General features: G+C 39.5%; 1 protein-coding gene across 1 annotated transcript in view; it reads left to right on the forward strand.

Moving 5' to 3' along the window:
* LOC129237721 (lachesin) overlaps positions 1-25693 on the forward strand; it is a 264086-nt gene that overhangs the window by 182532 nt on the left and 55861 nt on the right. The window contains exons 8-9 of the mRNA XM_054872631.1: positions 3593-3985; positions 13493-13551. Coding sequence (XP_054728606.1) covers positions 3593-3985; positions 13493-13551 — 452 coding nt within the window. The remainder of the gene's footprint in view (positions 1-3592; positions 3986-13492; positions 13552-25693) is intronic.

The raw sequence follows: 25693 nt of genomic DNA on the forward strand, positions 1-25693 counted from the left end.
CACTCGCTCATGCGAAGGTCGTTTGCAAAGTCCAATGATGTTGGGAGCTGGTGAGCTGCCGTAATGGAAAAGGAAAACCACTCGACTTCCTTGGTTCAAGCAAATTGCCAAACACGACGAAATAAATCAATCTAGCTGAAACTTGGTACGTGTTCTTCCAAGAGACTCTACGAGCTAAACATAACCTTGATATGTGCCTGTAGTACCATATTTCTGACCTTGCATGGACTTTTTAAAGGGCTGTTGTATAGATAGAAAAAATTCTTTAGGCAAATTGACAGCAATGTTCGCTTCTCTCTACGTGATGCTCGGTGATTTTCTGGTAGTTTTTTTTTTTCATTAATTACTTCACGTATTCTCAAACCACCCACTTCAAACTTTTTGTAGTAATCATAAATTTCATTTTCGGTACTGCGGAGATTTTATAGCCTACCTTTAGCATTCAAATCTTTTTTACAAACAAAAATTTAAACTTACAAAAATTCAAAGTTCTTGTTACTTTTTAAACGGATGGTATATGCAACCACTAAGGAAGTCTACGCCTTGGTGATTTGTTTAACCAAAGTCATCTGGCAACGCATAAAAAAGCTCATTACAAATTACTGCACATTTATTTATTTATTTATGTCCAGAGTTAACTGGAAGAAATACAAAAATTCCATTAGAAAAAAATACAAAAATTCCAAAAAAAAAATATATATTTTTTGTATAAGGCGCTCAAGAGAGCACAGCTCTATAATTGGCGCATTAGCATTGCAAAGACTTTTATATATATAAGCCTACTACGTGGCGCAAGTAACCCAAGAAGGGAGAAGATATCGATTTCTCATCACTCAAGAAGTTTTGTAATGAGAGAAAAATATGGTAATCGCTAGGTGCCAGGTCCGGACTATATGGTGGAAGCATTAAAACTTCCCAATCGAGACGTGTGTGGCCTTGCGTTGTCCTGGTGGAACGCAATGCTTCTTCTGTTGGCCAATTCTGGCCGTTCTTGGTCCATAGCAAGCTTCAAACGGTTCAGTTGATAGTAGAGATCTGAATTTAGTGTTGCGCCATATGGAGTCACTCATAGCAAATGATTCATTTCAAGTCCCATGAAATATACAGTAGAACCTTCTTGGCCATTAGTCCTGGTTGGGTCACCGTTTGAGCTGCTTCATCACGCTTTTTCCACTATAGTTTTCGCACAATATTGTTGTATGTGTCCCGTTCCTCATCCCCAGTAATCACCCGTTTGGGAAATGCGCCGCTTTCATTTCGTTTGGCCTAGGCTTCGCAGCTGGAAATTTGGTCTGCCATATTTTTTGATGACGAGTTTATTTTTAAATCCAGCTTTGCGCAAATGATTTAAAACTGTTTTACGGTCGATCTTTAGGTCCTGGGCGATGCTACGGCTACTAACATGCTGGCCAACTTCGACTATTTTTGTGATTTTATCGACATTACCGACATTTTCCTTAACATTAGAAATGCCTGAACGGAGTCAACGAAACCAAAGTTGCACGTAATTAGCTGTTAGAGTATCCGCTCGAAAGCAACATTCACAATTTCAGCGGTCTGGCTTGCATTGTCGATATCATTCACTACAGTCATCTACCGAGAAAATACTGAAGTTTATTTCCACAAACATATTAATGAACAAATAGTATAAAAGTAACTCACAAATATCGAATTTCCATATCGCGGAAAAAAATTACTTTGAAGTCAACTTCGAATTTACAACGTAGAAGTCGCTAGTGCATACCTACATAGGCGCATATACGTAGATACGAGTATACTACATCATTACTTCGTCGTTTTTCCGACTTCAATACTTTGTTGTCTCAAAAGCCACACAGCCAGTTGTCTAGCGTCTAGACTAATGATCAACGCAGCGAGTGCTCTTGCCATGAAATTCCTTGCAAATCGCAAAGTACACTGCACATTTCACACGCAAACGCATTGAAATTGTGAAAATGACAAAGGCAATGACATGCCATGACGGAGACGACAACAACGCCAACGATGGTAACAATAAGCGGCTGATGCAGCCAACCGCATATTGCCCAACAGGGCGTATAAGTAACTTTGTCAGTGGCGTATAAAAAAACAGTGGAGCATTTTAATGTTGACGTTTATGGTTGAGCGCGTGTGATGTGTCATTGTCTGCAAGCTGCAAGGAAGCAGTCAAAGAAAAAAGAACACGAATAAACAAAAAACAGAGAAAGCAAACAACAATGGAAATCGCAATTCTAGTGCAACTATGTGGCATAAAAGTCCATCAATACTGCAATACGAGCAGCGAACAAGCACAACAATAACCCTTAGCTATACAACTTACAATTTCAACTCAGCTCTTTTTTAGCGCTATCAACACATTTAATGAGTTCGTTAACTCCTTGTCAGTTTAGTGCGTGAAGGAAATCGCATGCTTGGTTGATTGCATTCTCAATCATATGCGCTTGAAGTACCAGCAGTTTGTAAGTATGTGTACAACATATAATCCGTGTTTCTGGCAAATTAGTCTTTCTTATTAGGGCGCAATAAACAAATTTATATCTGAAGGTTAAGTAAATCAAGCAGAGGCGATATTAAGTATTCGTAAACCGTCTAACGTCGGGCATAAAATCAATCGATTTCGCTTGCTTCAACGCATTAGAAAGAATTCCAATTAAATTTCGCTATATAAAATGCCACTTAATTTTACTAACGAAGGTCAGGGTCTAAGGGACAACTTGGTGACGAAGCAAAAATAAAAATGCAAAAGTATCGAAATACCAACAAACGCGCTCAGCTTCTTTGCACATATACATAGAGTTGCCTTGCATGCTCAGCCCTCCCAAGTGCATGTGGCTGCTCCTTAGGGGCACTTGCCGATTCAAGTGCAATGTTTTACGTTCTCAGAAAATGCACAGATGTGTGCGTCTGATCGCCCACAGTCATTTTGCGTACTATTGCAACAAAGTCAATGCACTGCCATGTGGCCGCCTGCAGCTGCCATTGTTTTCGCACTTCAACTTCTTAAGAACGCAAACATTGGCATTACACTGCCGCTGCCACCTTATCTGGACGCCAAATCCCCAACTTAGCAACCACTTGCCTTGGGGCGGGATTGACGCTTGACTTTGCTGACTGCCACTACAACTGGCTTTCTTGGCAACGTCGTCAACATGTTGATACTGCAGTCAAATACCCTGGCCCCTTGTGCATCTTTATTGTGGCATTGGACGGCCATTATCGTTCCGCCAATAGTCGAGCGCACTTCATTAATTCACTGTTGGCCGCATTCGCCCAGCTCGTTGAGTCACTTTCTCAACAATGACATTGTTATATAGGAAATAATAGCAATAGCAACAATAACAACTGCAGTGTAATGCATGCATATGTATGTGTGTGTGTGTGTATATATATATATACATATAAACTGACATTCTTGATTGCAAGTTTGTGCACATACAAGAGCATTTGAGTGCTCAACATCGCTATACACACACACACACACACATAGATATATACATACATACACACATGTACATAGCACTTTCGCGGAATTTATATTTTATTTCACTTCCCATTAACATCTCATTTTCTTTACTTTTTCATTTCTTTGTAGATACAACATCTCTTGGACCGTAGACTCGCACACACCCATCGAAGAGTACAAATTATCCTTCCGAAGGTTACCGCAAGGACATGAGGTCGACAACTCCATCGATACACTCTCGGGTTCATCCTCTTCAACGCTGCTACAGATGTATGGTGGCGGTGGCGGTGGCGTCAGTAGTGTGGGCGGCGGTCTGCTCGGTAGCCAACATAATCATCGTCTCGGCAGCGGTTTGGGTTCCAGTCTTAGCAGCTATGGCAACGTAATGCATTGGGGTCGCAACGATTGGCGCGACGTGGTGCTGCCTGCGATGCCATTGTCACATCATTACACGCAAGGAATGAGCTACATGATACGCGGCCTGGATCCTGACCAACACTACGAGGCCACCGTGCAAGCGAGGTAAGCGAGATGTGTTGCCAATGAGAGGCAAGCAACGGCATACGCGCGCAATTGTTTGCTCTTTCCATCATCTGTTGCATTTACTGCAAAGTTGCATGCAAAGATTGATACCTTCTTATGTCTTGTACTAGTTTCACATGCCGTAGTGGGCTGTAAGGGGGGCCGTGGTATTGCTCTCGTTTTCTTATCACCATTTCTTATTACCTATTCTACTCTTTCAATTTCCCATTACGGCAATCAATGTTTTGCTGTTTACGTTACCGGCATTGTTGTTGTATTTGTCATTTTCAATGTATTCCGTGTCGTTTTACAGCTGCTTTGCTATTACTTTGCTACTTTTTCTGCTGACTTTGAAGCTGCCGCTGTTGCTCTTTCGAAGCGCTGTAAGTGTCGTTGGCGTCATGCTACGCGCGCGACGTTTTGCAATTTATTCCATTCTTGTGTAAAACAAAGCGAAAGTGCACTCGTATATGCATACATGTATACTTGTACTCGCACACACACACATACTTCCACATATATTGAGTGTAGTAACTCTTACTCAGCTGAATTTACTTGACGCATTGACGATTTGCAATGCTGGAGGACCGATATTTCCGTATATCAGTACTGTGCAATGACAGCAACATAAACAATAACAGCAACATAACAACAATAACAATAGTAGCAAGTACATTTCTACATGCCACACTTGAGTGGCATCATTGGCGTAGCGCGTTGATTTAGCGCAAGATTTCCAAAATACTTCCCGCAGGCGATTGAATGAGTGTTCGCTGAATTAGATGGAAATGCTTAAGACAGGCGCAGCCACAGGCACAAGTACGAAATAAGCCAGATAAACATAAAATATTTTTATTTTATTTATTTATTTATTAGAAATATAATTATAAATAACTATATTACATTACGAAAGGCACTAGTAGCTAGGACTATCGGCCTAAAATATTATAATACTAATAGATTTTTTACTTATTTATAAAAAAAAATTAGAATAAAAATTATTATGTGTAGGGAATTAATAAACAAAATTATAAAAGACAAATTAGTCCAATTTGATATATAAAATCATAAATATTCAAAATATTTTCTGGAGAAATCGCTTTCGGAAGGTTTCCTGCCGTTAAAGATATTGTTTCTGCCATTGTTATATGTACTTGGTGCAGTAGTCTATTATATGAATAATGAACAGTGGACAGTTACATGCTGAGCAAATCGGGGCACTCACTGAAGTGAGAATCAGAAAAGGCTGCAAAATGCGCTTCCACAGCTGTTCTGACCTCATCATTTAAGGAAAAATGGATACAAAGAATAAAGTGACAGTGTGAAATGAAACTTACGTCTTCATATGAGCGTAAGTGTACCAACATAACGAAAAAAAAATTGTTTGCCAGTAGCAACGCCCTCTCCTATCGAACCGCAAAACTTATTAGTAGCTTAGTGTACACACTTCGCCTGAAGTAGAAACAGGTTGACCTAAAATGCCAATAAAAACTGAAAGCGGCGATTTGTTGTCCATTAATAGTACATTAAAAATCCGCTTGAATTAAAATCCTAGCTGATCCTTTTTTTGAGATAAGTGCAGTTTAGCATTTTCGAAAATTTTTTCATAATTAAGCGATAATGTATCTTGGCGGTGCTATTATTTAAGCGTGCAAGTGTGTGTGTTTGTGTGTGTGTCCATATACATACGTGATAAAGCACTAAACTCGCTATTTCGATTAATCAAATAAAATTAGTTTAAAAAATCACGGCTATGCAGCGCATTGTATACCGGGCACTCCGGCAACAGAAAATAGAAGCCTATTCTTTTCATAGCCGCTCATTTTCATTTGTACCTTGTTCATCAGTAACAAGTAATCTCTTCAGAAATTTCGTTATTTATGGTCTGCAAGATCATGGAAAAAAATATTCTTTCAACTCACTTAGATCATAAATGCGATCACGAAGAAAATAGGTTGAAATTATGTGCAACATGTGGTAAAAAAATCGTTTTTGGCAACTGTCAAAGATCAGAATTTTTAATTACTGAAAATCTTGCTGGTTTAATTAAAAAGCATGTCAACGATAATTTTGACGAGTCCAATTCTAAATTTCCCATTAGCATTTGTAGTACTTGTCGAAAAACTATAATGGCACGAGAGAAGGGTAATGCAAAGAGGCCACTTCCAACAATGCCTAACTACGAGGACATGAAGTTAGCAAAAGAAACCAGAACCACTTATGATTGTAATTGTTTTATATGTCTAACGGCACGTTACAAAGGTCACTCTAAAATAGTTAAGGGCAATGGTCATGTACGCACTTTTCATACTATAATAGATGAAAGTTGTGGTCTTTATTGAGCTGTTTCAAATGCTCAACTTCCCTCCCCAAGTAGACATAGTACTGCTGAAAAGAGAACGTCCATGAACATTTGCAGTAAATGTCCTGCTTCATCTGATATTTTATTAAATACAACAGGGTCTAAAATGAGGGTTACTTTGAATAAAAAAATTGAAAACGAATTTGTTTTTAATACTGAAGGGTTAGACACATTCCAATCGACTACTGGACAGCAAACTGCAACAGCAACGTATCCTTGCCCTTACTGTTTCATCACTTTAGGTGAACTGCAAAGTTTTGGAAAATTGCGTGGTGGTGCCGATAAAGAAGAATTGATGGAATTTGACTTAGATAATAAAATTTTGAAAACAGTCAAAAATTTAAATGATGATTACAATAAATTTAAATGTTTTGGCAAAGATAAAAAGTATGCTAAGGAGTGCCACAGTACAATAAATATGCCTTTCTTTTTTTATGAAAAAGAATCGGAGAATGAAGATGTCCTTATTGATGAAGAAGAACATAACATCAACATGTACGTTCTTCAGAAATGTGTTTTGCCTGAACTTCATCTTTTACAAGAATTTACAAACCACCTATTCTGGAACGGCATAGTCCCTGCTGTAGGGCGTGAAAAGGCTCTGCTTTGGCCATCAAAATTGAAGTTAGTAGCAAAAAATTATCAGGGTGAAATTTTTGAGGGTAATGCCTGCCGAAAACTTCTGCAAGAATCGGATAAACTACTTGATCCTGAAATTTGCGAGCATGTTGGTCCTTTGAAATTACAGCCATACGTCGCTGCTTTTAGTACAATGAATAAAATTGTACATGACTGTTTCTCCACGCAACGTGCAAATATTACCGATTTAGATGAGAACTTAAAACAACTTCGCAAAGATCTAGAAAGTACAGGAACATCTCAGACTCTAAAACTGCATATTATTCTTGATCACTTGAAAGAGGGCATGTCATTATTAAACAACGATGGTCTGGGTTTGTGGTCAGAACAGGCTGGTGAATCTGTTCACAGAGAATTTTTAAAATTTTGGAAAAGATTCAAAATAAATTTAATAAATGATTCTTCATATTCCAGCCGTTTAAAAAAAGCGGTTGTTACTTTTTCTTCACAGCATTTATAGAAACATGCCCAAGTTATTATTAATTTCATTCCTACATTAATTTTATAGTGAGAAGTTAGTAATTTTGAAGTGGATTAGGCCTACAGGGGATACCACATAAAAAAAAAACGCGCCAGGATATTATCTCGTTAGATGGTGAGGAGAGATATCGCTTAATTATGAAAAAATTTTCGAAAATGCTAAAATCCACCTATCTCGAAAAAAGGATCAGCTAGGATTTTAATTCAAGCGGATTTTTAATGTACTATTAATGGACAACAAATCGCCGCTTTCAGTTTTTATTGGCATTTTAGGTCAACCTGTTTCTACTTCAGGCGAAGTGTGTGTAGGTGTTGCTTTAGAACTGGTATGAGTATTCGTGAATTTTTCGCAGTAGATTACAAAGCGAAGATTTAAAGATGCTATTTGTCCAAGTATCTATCCATACAACATATTCGCAACCTTTTTGTAACATACACACATAGCTGATGCTGACACTGAAATGTCCCAGCATCAGATGAAATGCACATATTTTTTTGAAATCCGTACGTTTGTGATTTCATTATAATAGACATTATGACCTCCGGTGTAGCATGTATGTATGTATGTCAACAAAGATTTTGGCATTTTGGCTATATTTTAGAAGGATAGCTGGCTCATTCAGAGCAAAGGGAAAAGACAAATGCTGTCTAACTAATCTGCAGGTCTATCGAAATGTCTTGCAGATATTTCATATATAAAGGGTTTTCCAATAAGAGGTGTTATTTCGATATTTAAAGAAAAATAATATTTTTTAATATAAAGGATCGGATGTTTATTTCATTTGTAAAGCGGAACGGATGTCGTTAACAGGCAAATGACCACCACGACCGCGCTTACCTTTTCATGAAATTTTCCATAACCGAATTGCAAAGTGGTTCGATCTTTCAGGTCTTGAATCGACCCTGGGCTGTTGGTGTATACCTTCTCTTTCACGTGGCCCCAAAGAAAAAAGTCACAAGGTGTAAAATTACAAGATCTCGGTGTCCAATTGTGATCACCTCTTCGTGAGATAACACGGTCCGGAAACTTTTCCCGTAAAAGATCAATGGTTTCGTTGCTTGTGTGGCACGTAGCGCCGTCTTGTTGAAAACAAACGTTGTCCAGATCCATACCATCCAATTTCGGCTATAAAAAATTGTTAATCATCTCTCTTGCTTGACACCTAACACCTGTTATTGGAAAACTCTTTCTATCTTCTTCTTAATTGTCGCGATAACCGTTTACGCGATTTTGACCGAGTTTAACAAAGTGCGCCAGTCGTTTCTTTCTCGTGCTAACCGGCGCCAATTGGACGAACCAAGTGAAGCCAAGTCCTTATCCACCTGATCTTTCCAACACAGAGGCGACTTTCCTCTTCTTCTGTTACCACCAGCTGGTGCTCCAAGCGTCCCTTCATCGGATGTTGTCATCGTCCAAGCTGCTGCGCCATATGTTAGGACGAGCATGATGAGATGATGTAGAGTGTTAGTTTTGTTCATCGAGAGAGGACTTTACTACTCATTTGCCTACTTAGTCCAAAGTACCACTTGTTGGCAAGAGAGACTCTACGTTGGATTTCAAGACTGACATTGTTATCGGTGTTAATGCTGGTTCCTAAATAAACGAAGTCCTTTACAACCTCGAAATTATAACTGTGTACAGTAACGTGGGAGCCGATACGCGAGTGCGCCGACTGTTTGTTTGAAGACTGGAGGTACTTCGTTTTGACCTCGTTCTCCACCAGACCCATTCGCTTCGCCTCTTTATCCAGATTGCAGAAGGCAGAACTAACAGCGCGGTTGTTAAGGCCGATGATGTCGATATCATCGGCATAGGCCAACAATTGTACGCTCTTATAAAATATTGTGCCTGAGCAATTAAGGTCTGCGCCTGAGCAATTAAGATCGTACGAGCGATCCTCTCCAACATCAGGTTAAAGAAGTCACACGACAGCGAGTCACCCTGTCTGAAACCTCGTTTGGTATCAGAAGGCTCGGAGAGATCCTTACTAATTCTGATGGCGCTGCTGGTAGTGAGCAACATCATCCGTATAGCCGTATTAATTTTGCGGGGATACCAAATTGAGACATCGCGGGATACAGGAAACTCCTTTTCGTACTGTCGAATGCAGCTTTGAAGTCGACGAAAAGATGGTGTGTGCCGATTCTCCTTTCATGGGTCTTTTTCAAGATTTGGCGTATTGTGAATATTTGGTCGATAGTAGACTTTCCAGGTCTAAAGCCACACTGATAAGGTCCAGTCATTTGGTTGACGGTGGGCTTCAGCCTTTCACACAATACGCTCGCTAGAGCCTTATAGACGATATTTAGAAGACTAATCTCACGGTACGAAGCAATAAAAGCAATGTGTAGACTCCATAAATATGGTTTCTTGCACGAAAATGGAACTTCGGGACGCAGAGAAATCTTTAAGTTGCTGTCGGAGCAGTATCCACTGTTTTCGGAACCTAAAGATGACCTCATACCCACAGTTTCATTTGAAAAGAAGTTTTATGTCAGATTTCCATTGCGTGAGCAATGGAGCAATCCAGAATGCATGCAAGGAGGTTTGACGGATATTTTCTTTACCGATGGGTCCAAGAATGGAATAGCGTCTGGAGCCGGATGGTACTTAAACGATAGTAATAAGTATCACTATGCTATGGGGGGAATGGCAACTGTTTCCCAAACAGAAGTTTGTGCCGTCCTAAAAGTAGCCGAATGGATAATCGAGAGGAGATGGAGCGAAAAACGGATTGGAGTCTTCAGTGACAGTCAGGCTGCACTGAAAGCCCTAGATAACGCGAAGCAAACCTCAAAGACTGTTCAAGAATGCAAGAAGAAGCTCAATTCTGTCGCAAGACAAAACAGGCTTGTACTTATATGGGTTGCGGGACACTCCGGTGTTCAAGGAAACAAAATTGCCGACGAATTGGCCAACCGTGGATCAGCGGTGCCCCACAGGGGCCAGAGCCAATAATCGGAATCAGTTCCGCAGGCAACAAGAATTGGATCAGCGGTTATGTGGGCAATCTACATAAAAAGCGATGGTCCGGTCTAGAAGGCTGCAGAACTGCAAAAAGATTTGCGACAAGTCCGAACAGAGAACTGTCAAACTTTCTACTAAAATTTAGAAAGAAAGATGTTCAGTTTATGGTTGGTAATATTACAGGACATAACCTATGGGGTCAGCATATGACCATCATTGGAATCATCGAGGACCCGGTATGCCTGTCATGCTTGGGGGAGGCGGATAGCACTGAGCACTTGCTCTTTGAGAGTCCTGCCTTGGCTAGAGCAACAAGGCTACGAGTTTTAAGTTCCGACGTCATGAGAATGAGTAATATTCGTTTCCTAAAACTGGAGGATATTTACAGATTTGCCAAAGAATCTGGAAAATTCGCACAGGACTAATTATATCTATCTCTGTCTCTATTATTTTCTATCTCTTTCTCTGATACTTTTCTCCTTCCCTCGTTGACTATCTACCCTCTTTCCAGAGCTTTAAATACAATGGGCTCTTTAGCCTGAGTGTTTTAGGAGACACCAAATCTCCTGGTGCTCCTTGGCTCGACCTTTTCAAATTTCAAATTTCAATTCAATCACACGGTAATTGGCACATATTGCAGGATCGCCCTTCTTATGGATTGGGCAAAGCGCGCTTAAATTCCAATCGGCGGCATGCTTTCATATTTTTCCATATTTTGCATAGAAGCTGATGCATGCACCTTACCAGCTCCTCGCCACCATGTTTGATTAGCTCAGCCGCGTTATCGCTGTCCTCTCCTCGTCATGGTCTGGTAGCGGAACGACAATTCCGTCGTCAACGATTGGGGTATCGGGATCTATATGACATGCGCAGTTATCACTATTTTATAGAATCGAGAAGTGTTCCCTTCACAATTTAATATACAAATATATATAAATATAATTGGCACTTACACCCTTTTATTGGTTTTAAGGCCGAGCTTCTCCTCCTAGTTGTGCTGTACGTCCTGATGTTGTACCAAAAATTCCACATATTCGAATTATTAATTGGCACTTTGGTATGAGCATAGCTTAAACTGTTCTTACCACAAGCTGCATACGAATCCTAGCACGGAAATGCCATCGCACTGTAATATGCGCTAGCTACCAAGTCAATTGCAATTCCATTAAGCCACCCCCTATTAATTACATATTTAGAAAATTGTTAATGTCCATAGTCAGCTGGCTTCTCTTGGGCTGAGAGTTTCTTTTGTTGCTGTGCCATGAGTAAATAATTTGCAGCATTTAGAAGTAAAAGGTAGTGCTTAATACGAGGGGTGCCTTTTATATGTCGGGATTAGAGAACAAAAACAAATTTTAATCATCCAAAATAACTTTATTGTTTTTCAAAATATTCTCCATGAAGATCTATGCACTTTTGCATGCGTTTGAACCAATTGTCGAAGCACTTTTGCCACTCTGAATGAGGTACGGAAATAAAAAGAAGTCATTCGGTGCCAAGTCAGGACTATACGGCGGATGACCCATTAATTCGATGTTTTGGGTGCTCAAAAATGCAGTTGTTTGAGCCGATGTGTGAGAGCTCGCATTCTCCTGGTGAAGAGTGATCCGTCTTTGGCGATTGGTTTTCCTAATTTCTTGGAAGACAACTGGCAAACAAATGGTTGTGTACCACTCAGAATTGACTGTTCTGCGTTGTTCTAGTGGTACGGTTGCGACATGTCCAGTTTTCCGAAAAACAGGCGACCATTTGCTTGGAAGTGCTTCGTGCGCGAACAACTTTTGGTGGATTTGGCTCATCTTGAAACACCCAAACAGTCGACTGCTGTTTACTTTCGGGCTCATACGCATAAATCCATGATTCATCACCTGTCACGATGTCATAGACGTGTTTCGAAGCCCCGCGCTCGTATTGTTTGAGCATTTCCTTCGACCAATCGACACGAGCCTTTTTTTGAGCGATTGACAAATGTTTATGCAATATTGAATGTATGCTGGTCCCACTAATGCCTAAGATTGTTTCAATCTCACGATAGGTCACATGATGATCTTGCAATATCAGTTCGCGCACAGCCTCAATGGTATTCGGAATAACAACTGATTTTGGACGACCTTCACGAGATTCGTCTTGGAGTGAACTACGACCACGATTGAATTCACCATACCATCGATAAACACTGGTCCTTGATGGAGCTTCATCGCCAAAAAAAGAATTAAGTTCATCCATGCAATGTTGCTGAGTTAATCCACGCCGAAAGTTGTAAAAAATAATCGCACGAAAATGTTCGAGATTTAATTCCATTTTTGGACCGAGATGAATCTTTTAAGTTACTGTAAACAACACAAATAGCGCTGGTATTTCAAAACGTTCTGAGTACGTAAAAGCCAAAAAATGTCAAACTTTGCGATACAGCTGTCAGTTGCTAGATTGCAACACCAGGGTTGCGACATAAAAAAGGCACCCCTCGTACCCTTCATGAAGTGCGTCGTCAACAGTTTCCGATATGTCGAGGCATACAAATTTCGTTACAGTGGGACTTTAGCGTGACATTGAAAAACACAAAAAAATACGTCGAACTTTTGACCTACATTGAAGAGCCCTTAGGCTTGCTATTAAATTTAATTTCTCTCTATTTGTTTCCTTTGCAACTCTGAAATTACCTCGAGGGGGTTGCATATTTGAATAATTGTTGTTCCGTCAAATTAAAATTCTACGACAAATGAATATGAGACTATTATTTGCCAAACAATAACAAAACTAAATACCTTTGAATGATATTCAGTATTTGGTATTCGTTCAAATTATATGCAAATATTGTAATTTGCTCTTGGACAAATGACACATGCCACATGCCAAATGCTATATGGTTGCATACCGCAATTGATGCGGTTGTCGCAAATAATCATTTGTCCTTAGAAATTTTGTAGGTGAGATTTTCATTCTCTAATTAATTGCAAACTATTGTGGGCGAGATGCGCCGTAAGAACCAAACAACTGAAGCACAAATACATATGTAATGCCTAAATTCGGTTTTAATTGTACTTATTTGAATTTGCAGGAATCGTTATGGTTGGAGTGATTTGACGCACAGTTTCCTCTTCTCAACATCTTCGAATGGTAAGTGGAGAGAATTTGAATATAAAAACATTTAATATTATCAGATAATTGCAAGTGTGTGCGTGTGTGTGTGCATGATAGAAATGCGATACTCGCATAGACACCCGTTATTATGTATTGCGCATATGTGTAAATGTATATACGTATGTATGTATGTATTTGTGTGTATTTGTATGACACTAAATACACTTTGTTATGTATAATTCGGCAAATAAATTTTAAGTGCCATTCGTAAAATCCATTGAATTTAATCACTACTAAAATAATTGCCTGACAAAGTATGCCTAAATTAATGAAACCACACAAATACACATGCACACATTACACATACATACAAGTATGCGAAGCCACATAATTAAATATGGAAATCCGTGCATGCATAATCGAGTAGGATAATAAATTAGTTTTTAAGAAACCTACTGCCAGCTGCTGGTAATTAAAATGCTACACATGCACACTTACACATACACACAAACATATTATAAATCCAATGGAAATATTTAAACTCAAATAATTATGGAAAATAATAATTATAACACGAGTTTTACATTCGCTTCTTGCCGTTCTTATTTCCAAAGTTTTACTGCAATCCGAAACATTTAAGTTTTCTCAAAAAAAAAAAAAAATGAAGGATTACTTTCCCAGTTGCAAGTGACTTAGATCTTCCTAAAGCACAGTCGCATAAAGTTATCAGTATGCACAGGAAACCCACTTTGGGTTTAAGATACCTATGAAATGAGATTTTTTTTTTTAATTTCAAACGTTTATTAACAAAAAATGGTTACAAATTCCATCCTCAAAATAATAACCATCGCTAGCGACACATTTTTCCCATCTCTCAGCCAATTTGTGAATGCCGCGCCAAAAACATTGGCCGTCTTTGGCCGCAAACCAATCATCGAGCCATTTTTTGGCTTCTTCGTGAGAATTGAAGAGCTGCTCGGAAAGCGCGTGGCCCATCGATGCAAGCAAATGATAATCGGAAGGCGCCAAGTTTGGTGAGTAAGCCGTATGCACCAGCGGTTCCTAATCGTACGTCTCCACCAATTTCCGGGTCGCTCTTGTTCGATGTGGCGATGCATTGTCATCAACTGTTTCACCTGATTTTAATACCTCGTACCAAATCATAAAACGCTGATCCCAGAAAACACGCAGCATTGCTTTGCGGCCGAAGCGATTTGGTTGGGATTTGCTTGGGATTGTAGAAATACACCCATTTTTCATCACCCGTAACGATTCGATGCAAAAAAGACTTCCTTTTGAAGCGGAAAACCAGCATTTCACAAGTGGTTTTTCGGTTCGCTTGCTGCCTTTCAGTCAGTTCATGCGGTACTCATCTTCCGACCTTTAAAATCAAGCCCATGTCTTTCTCGTTTGGAAATGGTTTTTTGGGTCACTCCCAACTGCTCTGCCATCATTTCTTCCGTTTGAGCATCATCTTCATCCAACAGTGCTTGCAATTCGGCGTCCTCAAACTTTTTCGGTGGCCGGCCACGGTCCTCGTTCTCCACGCTAAAATCACCACTTCGGAGTTTTTCAAACCACCTGAAGCACTGTGCTCTACTTAGAGCATGTTCACCATAAGCTTCTATAAGCATTTGATGAGTTTGAGAAGCGTTATTCTTCAATTGATAACAGAAGATCAATGATGTCCGCAAATCGTAGTTTGAAGGCATGAAATTCGACATTTTTAAGAGCGACAAAAATGCATTGTTATATGAAACGTAACAAACAATGAACTGAATATTGTTGACAGATGGCAGACGAAGGGAAGGTTTAAAAATACACCTAGCGACATCTATGGGCTAGTAGCTGAAAGTCTCATTTCATAGGTATCTATTTACCTGATCTTCCTAAAGCACAGTCGCATAAATTCATCAGTATGGAAACACATTTTGGGTGTAAGAGACAACCCCAGTTAGCTTATATAATAATTTTCTGTGGTTTATATTGTCATATTTCTTTTTTCGATAGTTTGCCCCCACGCCGAAAATCCCTTACTGTTCCTTTGGCTAGGTTAACTGCTATATTTCACTTTTCGGAGTAAGCTGCTAGCTTTTTTATCATTTTTTGAATTGTATTTATTTTATATTTAGATTATATTTTTATATTTAGATTATCAACTTTCAAACTACCACCCAAATCTTCATGCCAGACTCTGAAGTATAACGCAAAACGTAAAGTAGACAGGAGACACCCTTGCCTTAGCGCAGAGAACGTTTCACAATTCTCTGAATAATCTTCCCTATTATATTTATTGTCTCTAGATATACCTGTTCAATGAAGTTAACAAATTTTGAAGATATCCCCATACCACGTAATTTATAAATTAGCAGTTTCCTGCGTACTTTGCCAAAGGCAGCTTTAAAATCAACAAACAAAAAGTATAAACCTTTTTCTTCTCCTTAAACTTTAGCTGCACTATTGACACTTGACTATAGATATTGTCAATCCTGAATATTTTGGCCGAAAACCTGCTTGAATCTCTGTGGGCAACTTATTTTCTTCAACCTAAACCCTTATTTAAGAAGGATGATCCCATATGTAGAAGTTCACGCAAGTGGTGAAAGTTACTGTTCGCCATTCAGTTGTTAGTGGCCAGGACGATTCTTCTACATATGGTTCAAGCAGCTCACAACTCCCGGGATTAGCCCACCCGTTCGGGAGTGAGCTAACGTGAAAAGGCGAAACACGCCAGCATAGTTGGTTGTGCGCTGGGTGCATTGAAAAAAATGACACACAAAACACCTATTCAACGCCTTGGTGGACTTTGCATGACAGGGGCAATTAAAACTACTCCTACGGCAGCACTTCAAAGAATACTCAACCTACTACTGCAGTATTTGTCAAGCAGAAGTCTTTGCAGTAGGAAAGGCTGCAGAAATAGCACTACCAAAGACATCGAGCAACTCCAACATAAATATATACTTTGACAGTCAAGCAGCAATAAAGGCAATAAACTCATATGAAATTTCTTCTAAAAAGATTCTTAGGACTAGGGAAGCCATAGAGAAGCTAGCCGTAGTCAGACGGTTACACATCTATTGGGTACCCGGACAGTAAGGCATGGCGGGAAACAAAATAGTGGAAGAGATTGCCAAAAGCGCTGAGATCATATACGCCAGATTCGTACTAGCCGTGCCTAAAGAGAAAAGCAGAACTGTCATAGGTATACTGATAGGCCACAATTTCGTAGCGGCACACGCATACAAGATGGGAATTCCAGAAAACGATAACAGCAGATTTTACAATGAACTAGAAGAGGGGGGAAACTCTAGAACACCTTCTATGTTCTTGCCCTGCATTAGCTAGCACCCGAATGAAATGTTTAGGAGCTCTATAATGTTAGAATATCTCTCGGGTTTCAGAGCTAACTTACATTCGCAATAGACGCAGGCTTATTACAAGAAACCTACTATAAGGAAACATAAGGGTCTAGCTCCATCTGGTACCACAAAGTGCCAATAGGTGTATGGCTTTCAGCCAGCCAGATCAACCTAACCCAACCTACCATTTCTAGTTTTTAAGATTCTTCAAACGTTCCCGAAACACCAGACGGAAATATGGTAGTAGACACATAATATCTTTATATATTTCTTCCGCTACTGGTTACTACCCATATATATATCACCCATATACATATATATATATATATATATAATTGGCGCGTGCAACCTTTTTTGGGTGCTTGGCCGAAGCTCCTCCTCCTATTTGTGGCGGCGGAGATTTATAATGCAGAAATACACTCGGAGGTTTGCCATTGCCTGCCGAGGGGCAACCGCTATTAGAAAAAATGTTTCTTAATTTTGGTGTTTCACCAAGATTCGAACTTACGTTCTCTCTGAATTCCGAATGGTAGTCACGCACCAGTCCATTCGGCTACGGCGGCAAGAAAGATTAACCATCATTACGAGTATTTTGTACAAAGAATTCACCAAAATGCGAGCAAGATATTTGAAACTATGAAGTTTGATCGCAAATGCATTAATGCTCTTACAACTTTTTGTTGAGAGTTAGGCCCAGTTCCTCCTGCTTTCATTCGGAGTACGCGTCTTGATGTTGTTCCACAAATGAAGGGACCTGCAAATTCAACTTCGAACGTCAGATGGTTTTTGTTTATGAGGAGCGTTTTGATAGCTGAAATATACTCCGAGATATAAATGGATAATATAAAAAGAAACTTTCTTCCAACGTTAACTGTATGCGTGCGCTTGCTTAGCATCTCTCATCCGACATTTGCATTTTTGCAAGCCCTTTGAAGTAGAACTATTTTCACTCACTCACACGCTTACTATGTACTCGTATGTAGGTATGTGTATGTCAGTTCTGTCGCTTTGCTAGCAGCAGCAAAAAAAAAGTTTATGGAAAATTTGGTTTAGTGTATCATTTTGTATTTTTATGTATATTCCTATAAGTAATTGCCCTTAAAATGCACACACACACACATACGCATACACGCATACAAAGACCAAAAATGAAAAGTGCTTGCTTAGACAAAACGCTGCTTTTTTCCTATTGTTGCTTAAAGCAAATCCTTTTGAAATATTCCAATTTAAATGCATTAAAATATTAGAATGCAAAGCAGCTGACAAACACACGCCACACACTCACACCAGCGCAAGCATGGCACGCACTTACTCATCTATTGTAATTTTACTATGAAATTACAATAATAAATTTCTGCAATAATCAGACACGCACTCCAGCAAACACAATGCGCATTTGCAAATTCGCATGCATAGTATGTATGGGTGTGGGTGTGTGTGTGTGTGTGTGTGACTATACGTGCTTGTGAGAGCATAGCTACAGGCTAGGGAAACGCGCCAGTCAACGCTGGTAATATTATTGCATTTATCTTAGCTATGCACGCACAGATAATACAGAGTGCACACACACACACACACACACAGATCTATATATATGTACGTACATGTAAGACTTCTGCTGAAAAGTGACGGAGCGCAGAATAGTGAATTTTCGTTCAAGCCGTAATGCTTGATAGTTTCGGGCGGTATCAACGTGTAAGAGGCAACATAATAGCGTGCGTCTCCGCCTCAAGACACCCAAGGCATATATGCATACATGCTCACATGCATTCATACATACGTAGGGCGAAAGCATGCCTGCTTTTGCTCCACACGAAACTCCTTGAGCGGTGCATTCATTCATTTTGATTTCACTTAAATATTCATCCGATTTGCGACAGGCAAACAGAGTCTCAATATATTCTCAGAAATAACACACACACACACACACACGCATACTTCGCAGCACGAACATGTTTATATGTAATTCGTTGAAAGTCCATATGTTAATGGCATTGTTGTATTGTTGCCATTACGTTCCATTACGTTGCTCTGCCATTCATTGTGCAACTATTTATGGATCTGTGAAATTGTCATTTCAGCACGCACTCACTCACACTTGCAAAGTAGGTAAGGCATAGCTGCTGTACTTTGCTGAAAATCCTTTACGTATGTATGCATGTATGTGTGTGCATGTGCATGTGTGCGTTTATGCTAAAGCTAAACTGAGCAAATTAACAATTTTTGGCACGTTCATTGTAATGTAACTGCAGCGCACACAACCAATAACACGCACAAACACACACACATGTATCATACACCCATACGCCACTCCCATTCACAACAATAACAAAAATAATAGTAACCCCTGCGGCAAGTACATTGGAGTGTATGTATGCGCTAGAGAATGCGATTGGGTTTTGTTAGTTTGTTAGTTTAGTTCGTTCAAAGCCCTGTCGTTTGTTCTCGCTATGTGCTAGGCCAGCTATGTAGGTTGCAGTGCGACGGGGCGTATAAGTAACAACATTTTAAATGTGAGCGCAACATTAATGACTGTTTGTGACCTGAAACACACGAGCGTAGATGCATTTACATGTTTTTGCTAGCGTTTGCGAGCAACGCGGCATAAACTAATTTAATATCAGTTTATTATTCAATTCGTTGTATTTATATCGCTAATTGCATTAAAAAAGCCCAGATTTTCATTCTAATTGCCGCTGCTATTCGGCGCTCTCTTTGGTCTTCCATTCCAATTCATTCATTTATGCATGTGTGAGTATGTGCGCATAGAAATTTTCATGTTCGTTATGTGATCTGAAAAATTTTAGCTCGCATGCAACAAAAAAGGGTTGACAGAGAATTCAGTAGCTTCTGACAGCTGCCATAATAGGTATAGCTTAATTGGATTAGAGCTGGTGATAGATTTTAATTAGAAAAAATAACAAAAGATTCAGTCAGCGGCATAACAATTCCAGTTTAATTCCACCAGAAGCCTAATCATTAAATACCAGGCAGAACTAACAAAAGTTCGTTGAATTGAATTGAAAAAAAGGGAAAATTGGAAAAATTAAAGTGAAGAACTCTTCATTATTGTTTATCTTGTCCACATAATCAATATTAATTGCAACAGATTTTTTAATCTGTAAATTTTTTATTTAGTTTATTTATTTTTAATCTTCATTATTTTTTATCTTCTCGACATAATCAACATTAATTTCAATATATTTTTTAATACGTAAATTCACTATTGAAAACAGTCCTCAAAATCGCGGTTTTGCAGATATTTAACTTCAGCATTAACAGCATCTCTTCATTGCTACTAAATACTTTTCCTCGTATTTTTTCTTTAAAATAAAACCAAATAAGTAAATAATTTGCGCGTACACTTCACTTAGTTGTTTGATCGAGCTCCTCCTCTTATTTGTGGTGTGCGACTTGATGTTGTTCCACAAATGGAGGGACCTACAGTTTCAAGCCGACTCCGAACGGCAGATATTTTTTATGAGGAGCTTTTTCATGGCAGAAATACTACTGTGGGCAAAAAGTACCGCACTGTTAATAACATCTGGGTCAACTTTCATGTGAATGTCATTATCAGTAATATATTTACGCTTGTGTTTACCAAACGACCAAGAGTGCATTTTTCGATTTTTACAATGTCTGATTTGATTGAGCAGAGAAGTGCCATCAAATTTTGTTTGCGGAATGAAATTTCGACTACAGAAACGTTTAGCATGTTGCAGAAGGCATTTGGTGATTCGACCATGTCGCAGAAAAATGTTTATAAGTGGTACAAAGACTTCAAAGAGGGTCGAGAACGTGTTGATGACTTGGAGCGCTCCGGACGACCATCGACGTCAACAGATGACCAACACGTCAATAAAGTGAAGGAGTTAGTGCTCAAAAATCGTCGGTGGACTGTTAAAGACCTTACTGATATGATCGGAATATCAAAAGGATCTGTGAAAACCATTTTGAATGACCATTTGGGCCTACGAAAAGTCAAATCTCGTTTGGTACCGAAAACTCTCAATTTCTTGGAAAAAACAATGCTTTCAGACTATCAGGACAAGCTCAAATGCATCATTACGGGAGATGAGACTTGGATTTATGCCTACGACCCTGAAACAACCGACCCATCAAGCGAATATCGTGCTAAAGGCGAGGCCAGACCGAAAAGAGCACGTCAAAGTCGTTCAAAAATAAAGGTCATGATGACAGTTTTTTTCGATTTTCGTGGTGTGGTGCACTATGAATTTCGTCCACCTGGCCAAACTGTTAATAAGGAATATTATTTGAAGCCATTCGTCTAAAAAGACCACAATTATGGGCGAACAACTCTTGGTTTTTGCATCACGATAATGCACCGTCTCACACTGCACTCGTTCTTCGTGACCATTTCGCCAAAAATTCCACGCATATCGTTCCGCAACCAACGTATTCGCCTAATTTGGCTCCGTGTGACTTCTGGCTATTCCCAAAACTCAAGAGACCACTCCGGGGAACGCGTTTCAAGTCGATTGAGGAGATAAAAGCTGAATCGAAGAAGGTGCTGATGGCTATACCGGAAATGGACTATTTGGCATGTTTCGGGGATTGGAAAAATCGTTGGCATAAATGTATTTCATCGAGAGGGGATTATTTTGAAGGGAATGAAATTGATTTACAAGAACAAATAAAGATTTTTCATTTTACAACCAAATTCACCTTACTTTTTGCCCACAGTAGTACAGCCGGAAGTTTGCCATTGCCTGCCGAGAAGCGACCGCTATTAGAAAATATTGTTGCTATCATTTTGCTCTTTCCTACACGGAGATTCGAACCTATGCACTCCGAATAGTAATCACGCACCAACCCAAGCGGCAACGGTAGCCGCCAAATTTTTCATGATTTTTATAAATAACCAAAAATTACATTTTACCGGAGAATATGGCGATGGACGAATTTCTTCAATTCCAAAAAGCGCAATGCAGTTACTTATCACTTCAGCAGTGTGAGCTAGCGCATTACGGTGGTGTAAGAAGTTGCGACGTAGTTCCCCTTTTTCCCAATTTTCCACTAAATTCTTTAACACTTTTAGTAAGCAGTTTTCAGTATATCATTTCATAGTTACTTTCTGTGAAGAATCTAACAGAATAGCGACAAGTATTTGCTTTGCACTGGCGAAGTAAACCGAGATAATCACTTTTGTTGCTGACATTTGCCGTCTGGCTTTCACTGATGGATTTGCTCCTTTCGGGCTCCATACAACAGAATTTTTTTTTTAGTTTCCGAGTCTTACTTGAAAAACCAAGCTTCATTACCTATTAAAAGTAAATATGAAATTAAAATACCTTATTCGATCACATTAAAGTTGCTGGACTATCGGTTTTCGAATTTTCTTAAAAAATATTGAGCAAAATTTGCCGCTGAATGAGAATTCAGTGGACCCATCGAACAGATTGCTGTGTGTATTGTAAATTATTATACATTATTCGCAATACTGCTATAATATTCAAGCTGAATTCACTATATTTACAGTATTTCAAGTGCCAATTGTGGGTCAACGCCAATTTTTCGCTCACAAGGCCAAACTTTTTGCGTCGGTTAATGATTTTCGCCATTCTTCTTGAGGCTCGTCCTCCACAGAAAAGTGGAGTTTTGGAATCTCTGATACCATTTACAAATAGTCTTCAGAGAAAGAGTGTTCAATTTATATGCAGTTTGGAACTCACTGAAAGTTTTCACAGGCTTGAGCTAATTTGGAAAGCCATAAAGTATTGATTAATGGATTTCTGGCTGCGTCGATGACGGAATTTCTACGGCCACTGCATCACTTATTTTACGTTTTCTCGACTCTGTTAAAAGAGACTTTTCCGAAGTTTTAAAATAAACATCGTAAAACTATAACACAACTAATGGCGTGCTAAAATTTTTCAAGAAAACAAAAAATACCATCGACTTACCGAACTTTTGTTAGTCCTCTGGTATGTTTGCGAAGCTCAAAATGTTATTACAAACTCCATATTTTTTGTCCAAAGTAAGTAAAGATATGGCCAAAATCGCTTAAGCGGTTATCGCGCCCAACAAGCAGAAGCCAGTTTCGGGCTCTGGTCTCGTCTTTTTGTGTCTCTGTCTGTACGACTTTGCTTTGTTGCATCGTGTCGAGCTCTATATTTTGTTCCGTAGTACGTCCTCGATGTATTTCTTTATCGCGTTGCAGCTGTGTTGAGTTTGAGCATTTTGCTGATTACTCTGCTCGGCGCGATGTCGCCAATCTGCTTACTCAGAGCATCTCTTTGCGCGAGCCATCTGCCGCAACTATGTAAAAGACGTGTGTTCAGCATCATCGCTCGGCGTTTCGCAATATATGCACTTGGAATCGCTTACCTGGCCCAAAATATATAGGTATCTCCGGAAGTAGCAGTGGCCCGAGAGTTACTTAGTTAAGACGTAATGCACTTACCCGAAGTTTCTTTGAATCCATGTACAGGGTGGACCATATAGCGTTTGCTTTTTGAACCACCTATTTTTTTTGAGAATGGTAACACAAATGGCATGTCAAATGTGTTCATAATTTACTTAAAGGTTTGACATTTACGAAATGGGACGCTATACGCTTGAACAAAATTGGAAAATATTGAAAACCTATTTCCAAAGTGGTGAGTCTTCTTCTTCTTTTCTGATTTTCACATCGGTGGCTACGTCAATAAGCAAATTTGTCGGATTTGGGGCTCAGAAAATCCATACGTTACGTAGAGAAGCAAATACATCCACAACGAGTCACTGTTTGGTGCGGTTTTTGGTCTGGCGGCATCATCGGGCCATTTTTTTTCGAAAATGAGCGAGGAGCCGCGGTTACAGTAAATGGCGAGCGTTACCGGGACATGCTCAACGAGTTGTTTCCAAAAATTGAAGAGGCTGACATGGACGACATTTGGTTTCCACAGGACGGTGCAACTTGTCACACTGCCAAAGTTACACTCGAACTTTTGGCTGCCGTTTTTGAAAACCGAATAATCAGCCGAAAATCGGATATCAATTGGCCGCCTCGGAGCTGTGATTTAAGCCCGTTGGACTATTTTTTGTGGGGAGCCGTTAAGGACAAATGCTATGCGAACCATCCAGAGACGATTGATGCTGTAAAACACGAAATCGAAGTTGCCATTCATGAAATTGGAGCCCAAACAATCGAAAATGTGCTTAAAAATTGAGTTGATCGAATGGCCTACTGTAAAGCTAGTCGTGGCAGTCATTTGAACGATTTTATTTTTCATTCATAAATGACAATGTTCAATCTTCAAAATAAAAAATAAAAAGTTTGAAAAAATATTCACTAGTTTTTTTTTTTTATAGCCGATTCAAAAAGCAAATTTTACAACGCCCACCCTGTAGATACCTATTGATGAATTCAATTTCGCCCTCAATCTGCCACCCGATTCATTATTTCATCGACTTTGCCACCGCAGCTTGGTTTGGCATCTGCGTTCCGTGACACTGTTGATGGCATCTTTCTTCTTGGAGTCTCACGCATCCATTCGTTCTCATGCGGTCGAAGGGTAAACCAGCCTTATTATGAAACAATATGAAACGTCTCAGATATCAGATATGAGGATTGCATTCAGAATAGCTATAAGATTTCAATGAATTGTTTTTTTTTTTTGCCCGCCTAACTTTTATTTATAAAGCGAAAAGAATAAACTGATTAATAAAAACATTCTTTTTTTTTTTTGTTAAAGTTTGCCGCATTAGTTTGAAAAGTATGAATATCCTTCACTACTTGCGCGTATTTGGTTGTGTTATGAGATAACATTTGACTTTATTTCTGTTGAAAAATCAATTACGTGTGTGCTCCGTTAAGCGCGGCCAACTGCAATAGACTCCTTAGCTAGAACCTATGCTCCACACAACAACAACAACAATAAGAACAACAACAATGGTAGCAACTGAAGTGGGTTTTTCTTCTCCACGCGTTCCCCAAAAAAGTCGCGCACAAAAAAGGTGCCAAGTTGAAGTAACGAAAAACTTTTAGATTTAAGTGCACAAGCGAAAATCATTTAAATGCAAAATGCTATTTTTGCATAGAATACGAAATTACTGCAGCGAAAAAGTTGCAAGCAAGGCAACGTGCCATAGCAAAAAAGGTTTGAAAGGCTCGCGGAGTGGAGTAGAGCGCGGAAGCCAAAGTGAGTGGTATGCGCTTAAATGCAAATGCCCTCTTGGGTTGCGGAGTGAAACGCTGTGAAATACGCATGAAAGTGTGTCGGCTTAGCTACATATCCACAGATATGTGTGCGTGTGCCAGCAAAGTGGCGCTCAACCCGCTGCCGCCTGTTGTTGCTGCCAAATGGAATAGCAATGGCCGCCACTTCACTACACTAAACACTTTATTGTGCGGCGCTTTCGCCTGTCTTTGCTCGAAGCGCACACTCATACTTATACATATATATTTGTATATACATACATATAATATGTGTATGTACACAGATTCACGTGCGCGCTTACTACCAACGTCATGGATAAGCATATTTTGCCCTCCCATTGTGCAACAGTACGTGCGTGCGCCGCACAATGAATAAAGACACGCATCGCCTAAGCGGCAGACGCCAAAGGAATGCGGCGAAAATTTAATAAAGGATACGTGCATTTTGCGAAATAGTGCGACAGTGAAAATACAATAGCTCGGGGCAGCGATAACGGTATATGTACGGTACACTATAAATGCGAAAAAACGCGAGTAGTCAGTGACAAAAAGGGCTGTGCGGATGAGGCTAAAACTGCACCTGATGTCTCTTTTCTCCTTATTCGCTTCACAATAATAGTTTCTGCTCTGGATGCACGTTTGTAGATTAGTTTTT

The sequence above is a fragment of the Anastrepha obliqua genome, chromosome 1, assembly GCF_027943255.1.
Source record: "Anastrepha obliqua isolate idAnaObli1 chromosome 1, idAnaObli1_1.0, whole genome shotgun sequence".
In the NCBI taxonomy this organism is placed as follows: domain Eukaryota; kingdom Metazoa; phylum Arthropoda; class Insecta; order Diptera; family Tephritidae; genus Anastrepha; species Anastrepha obliqua.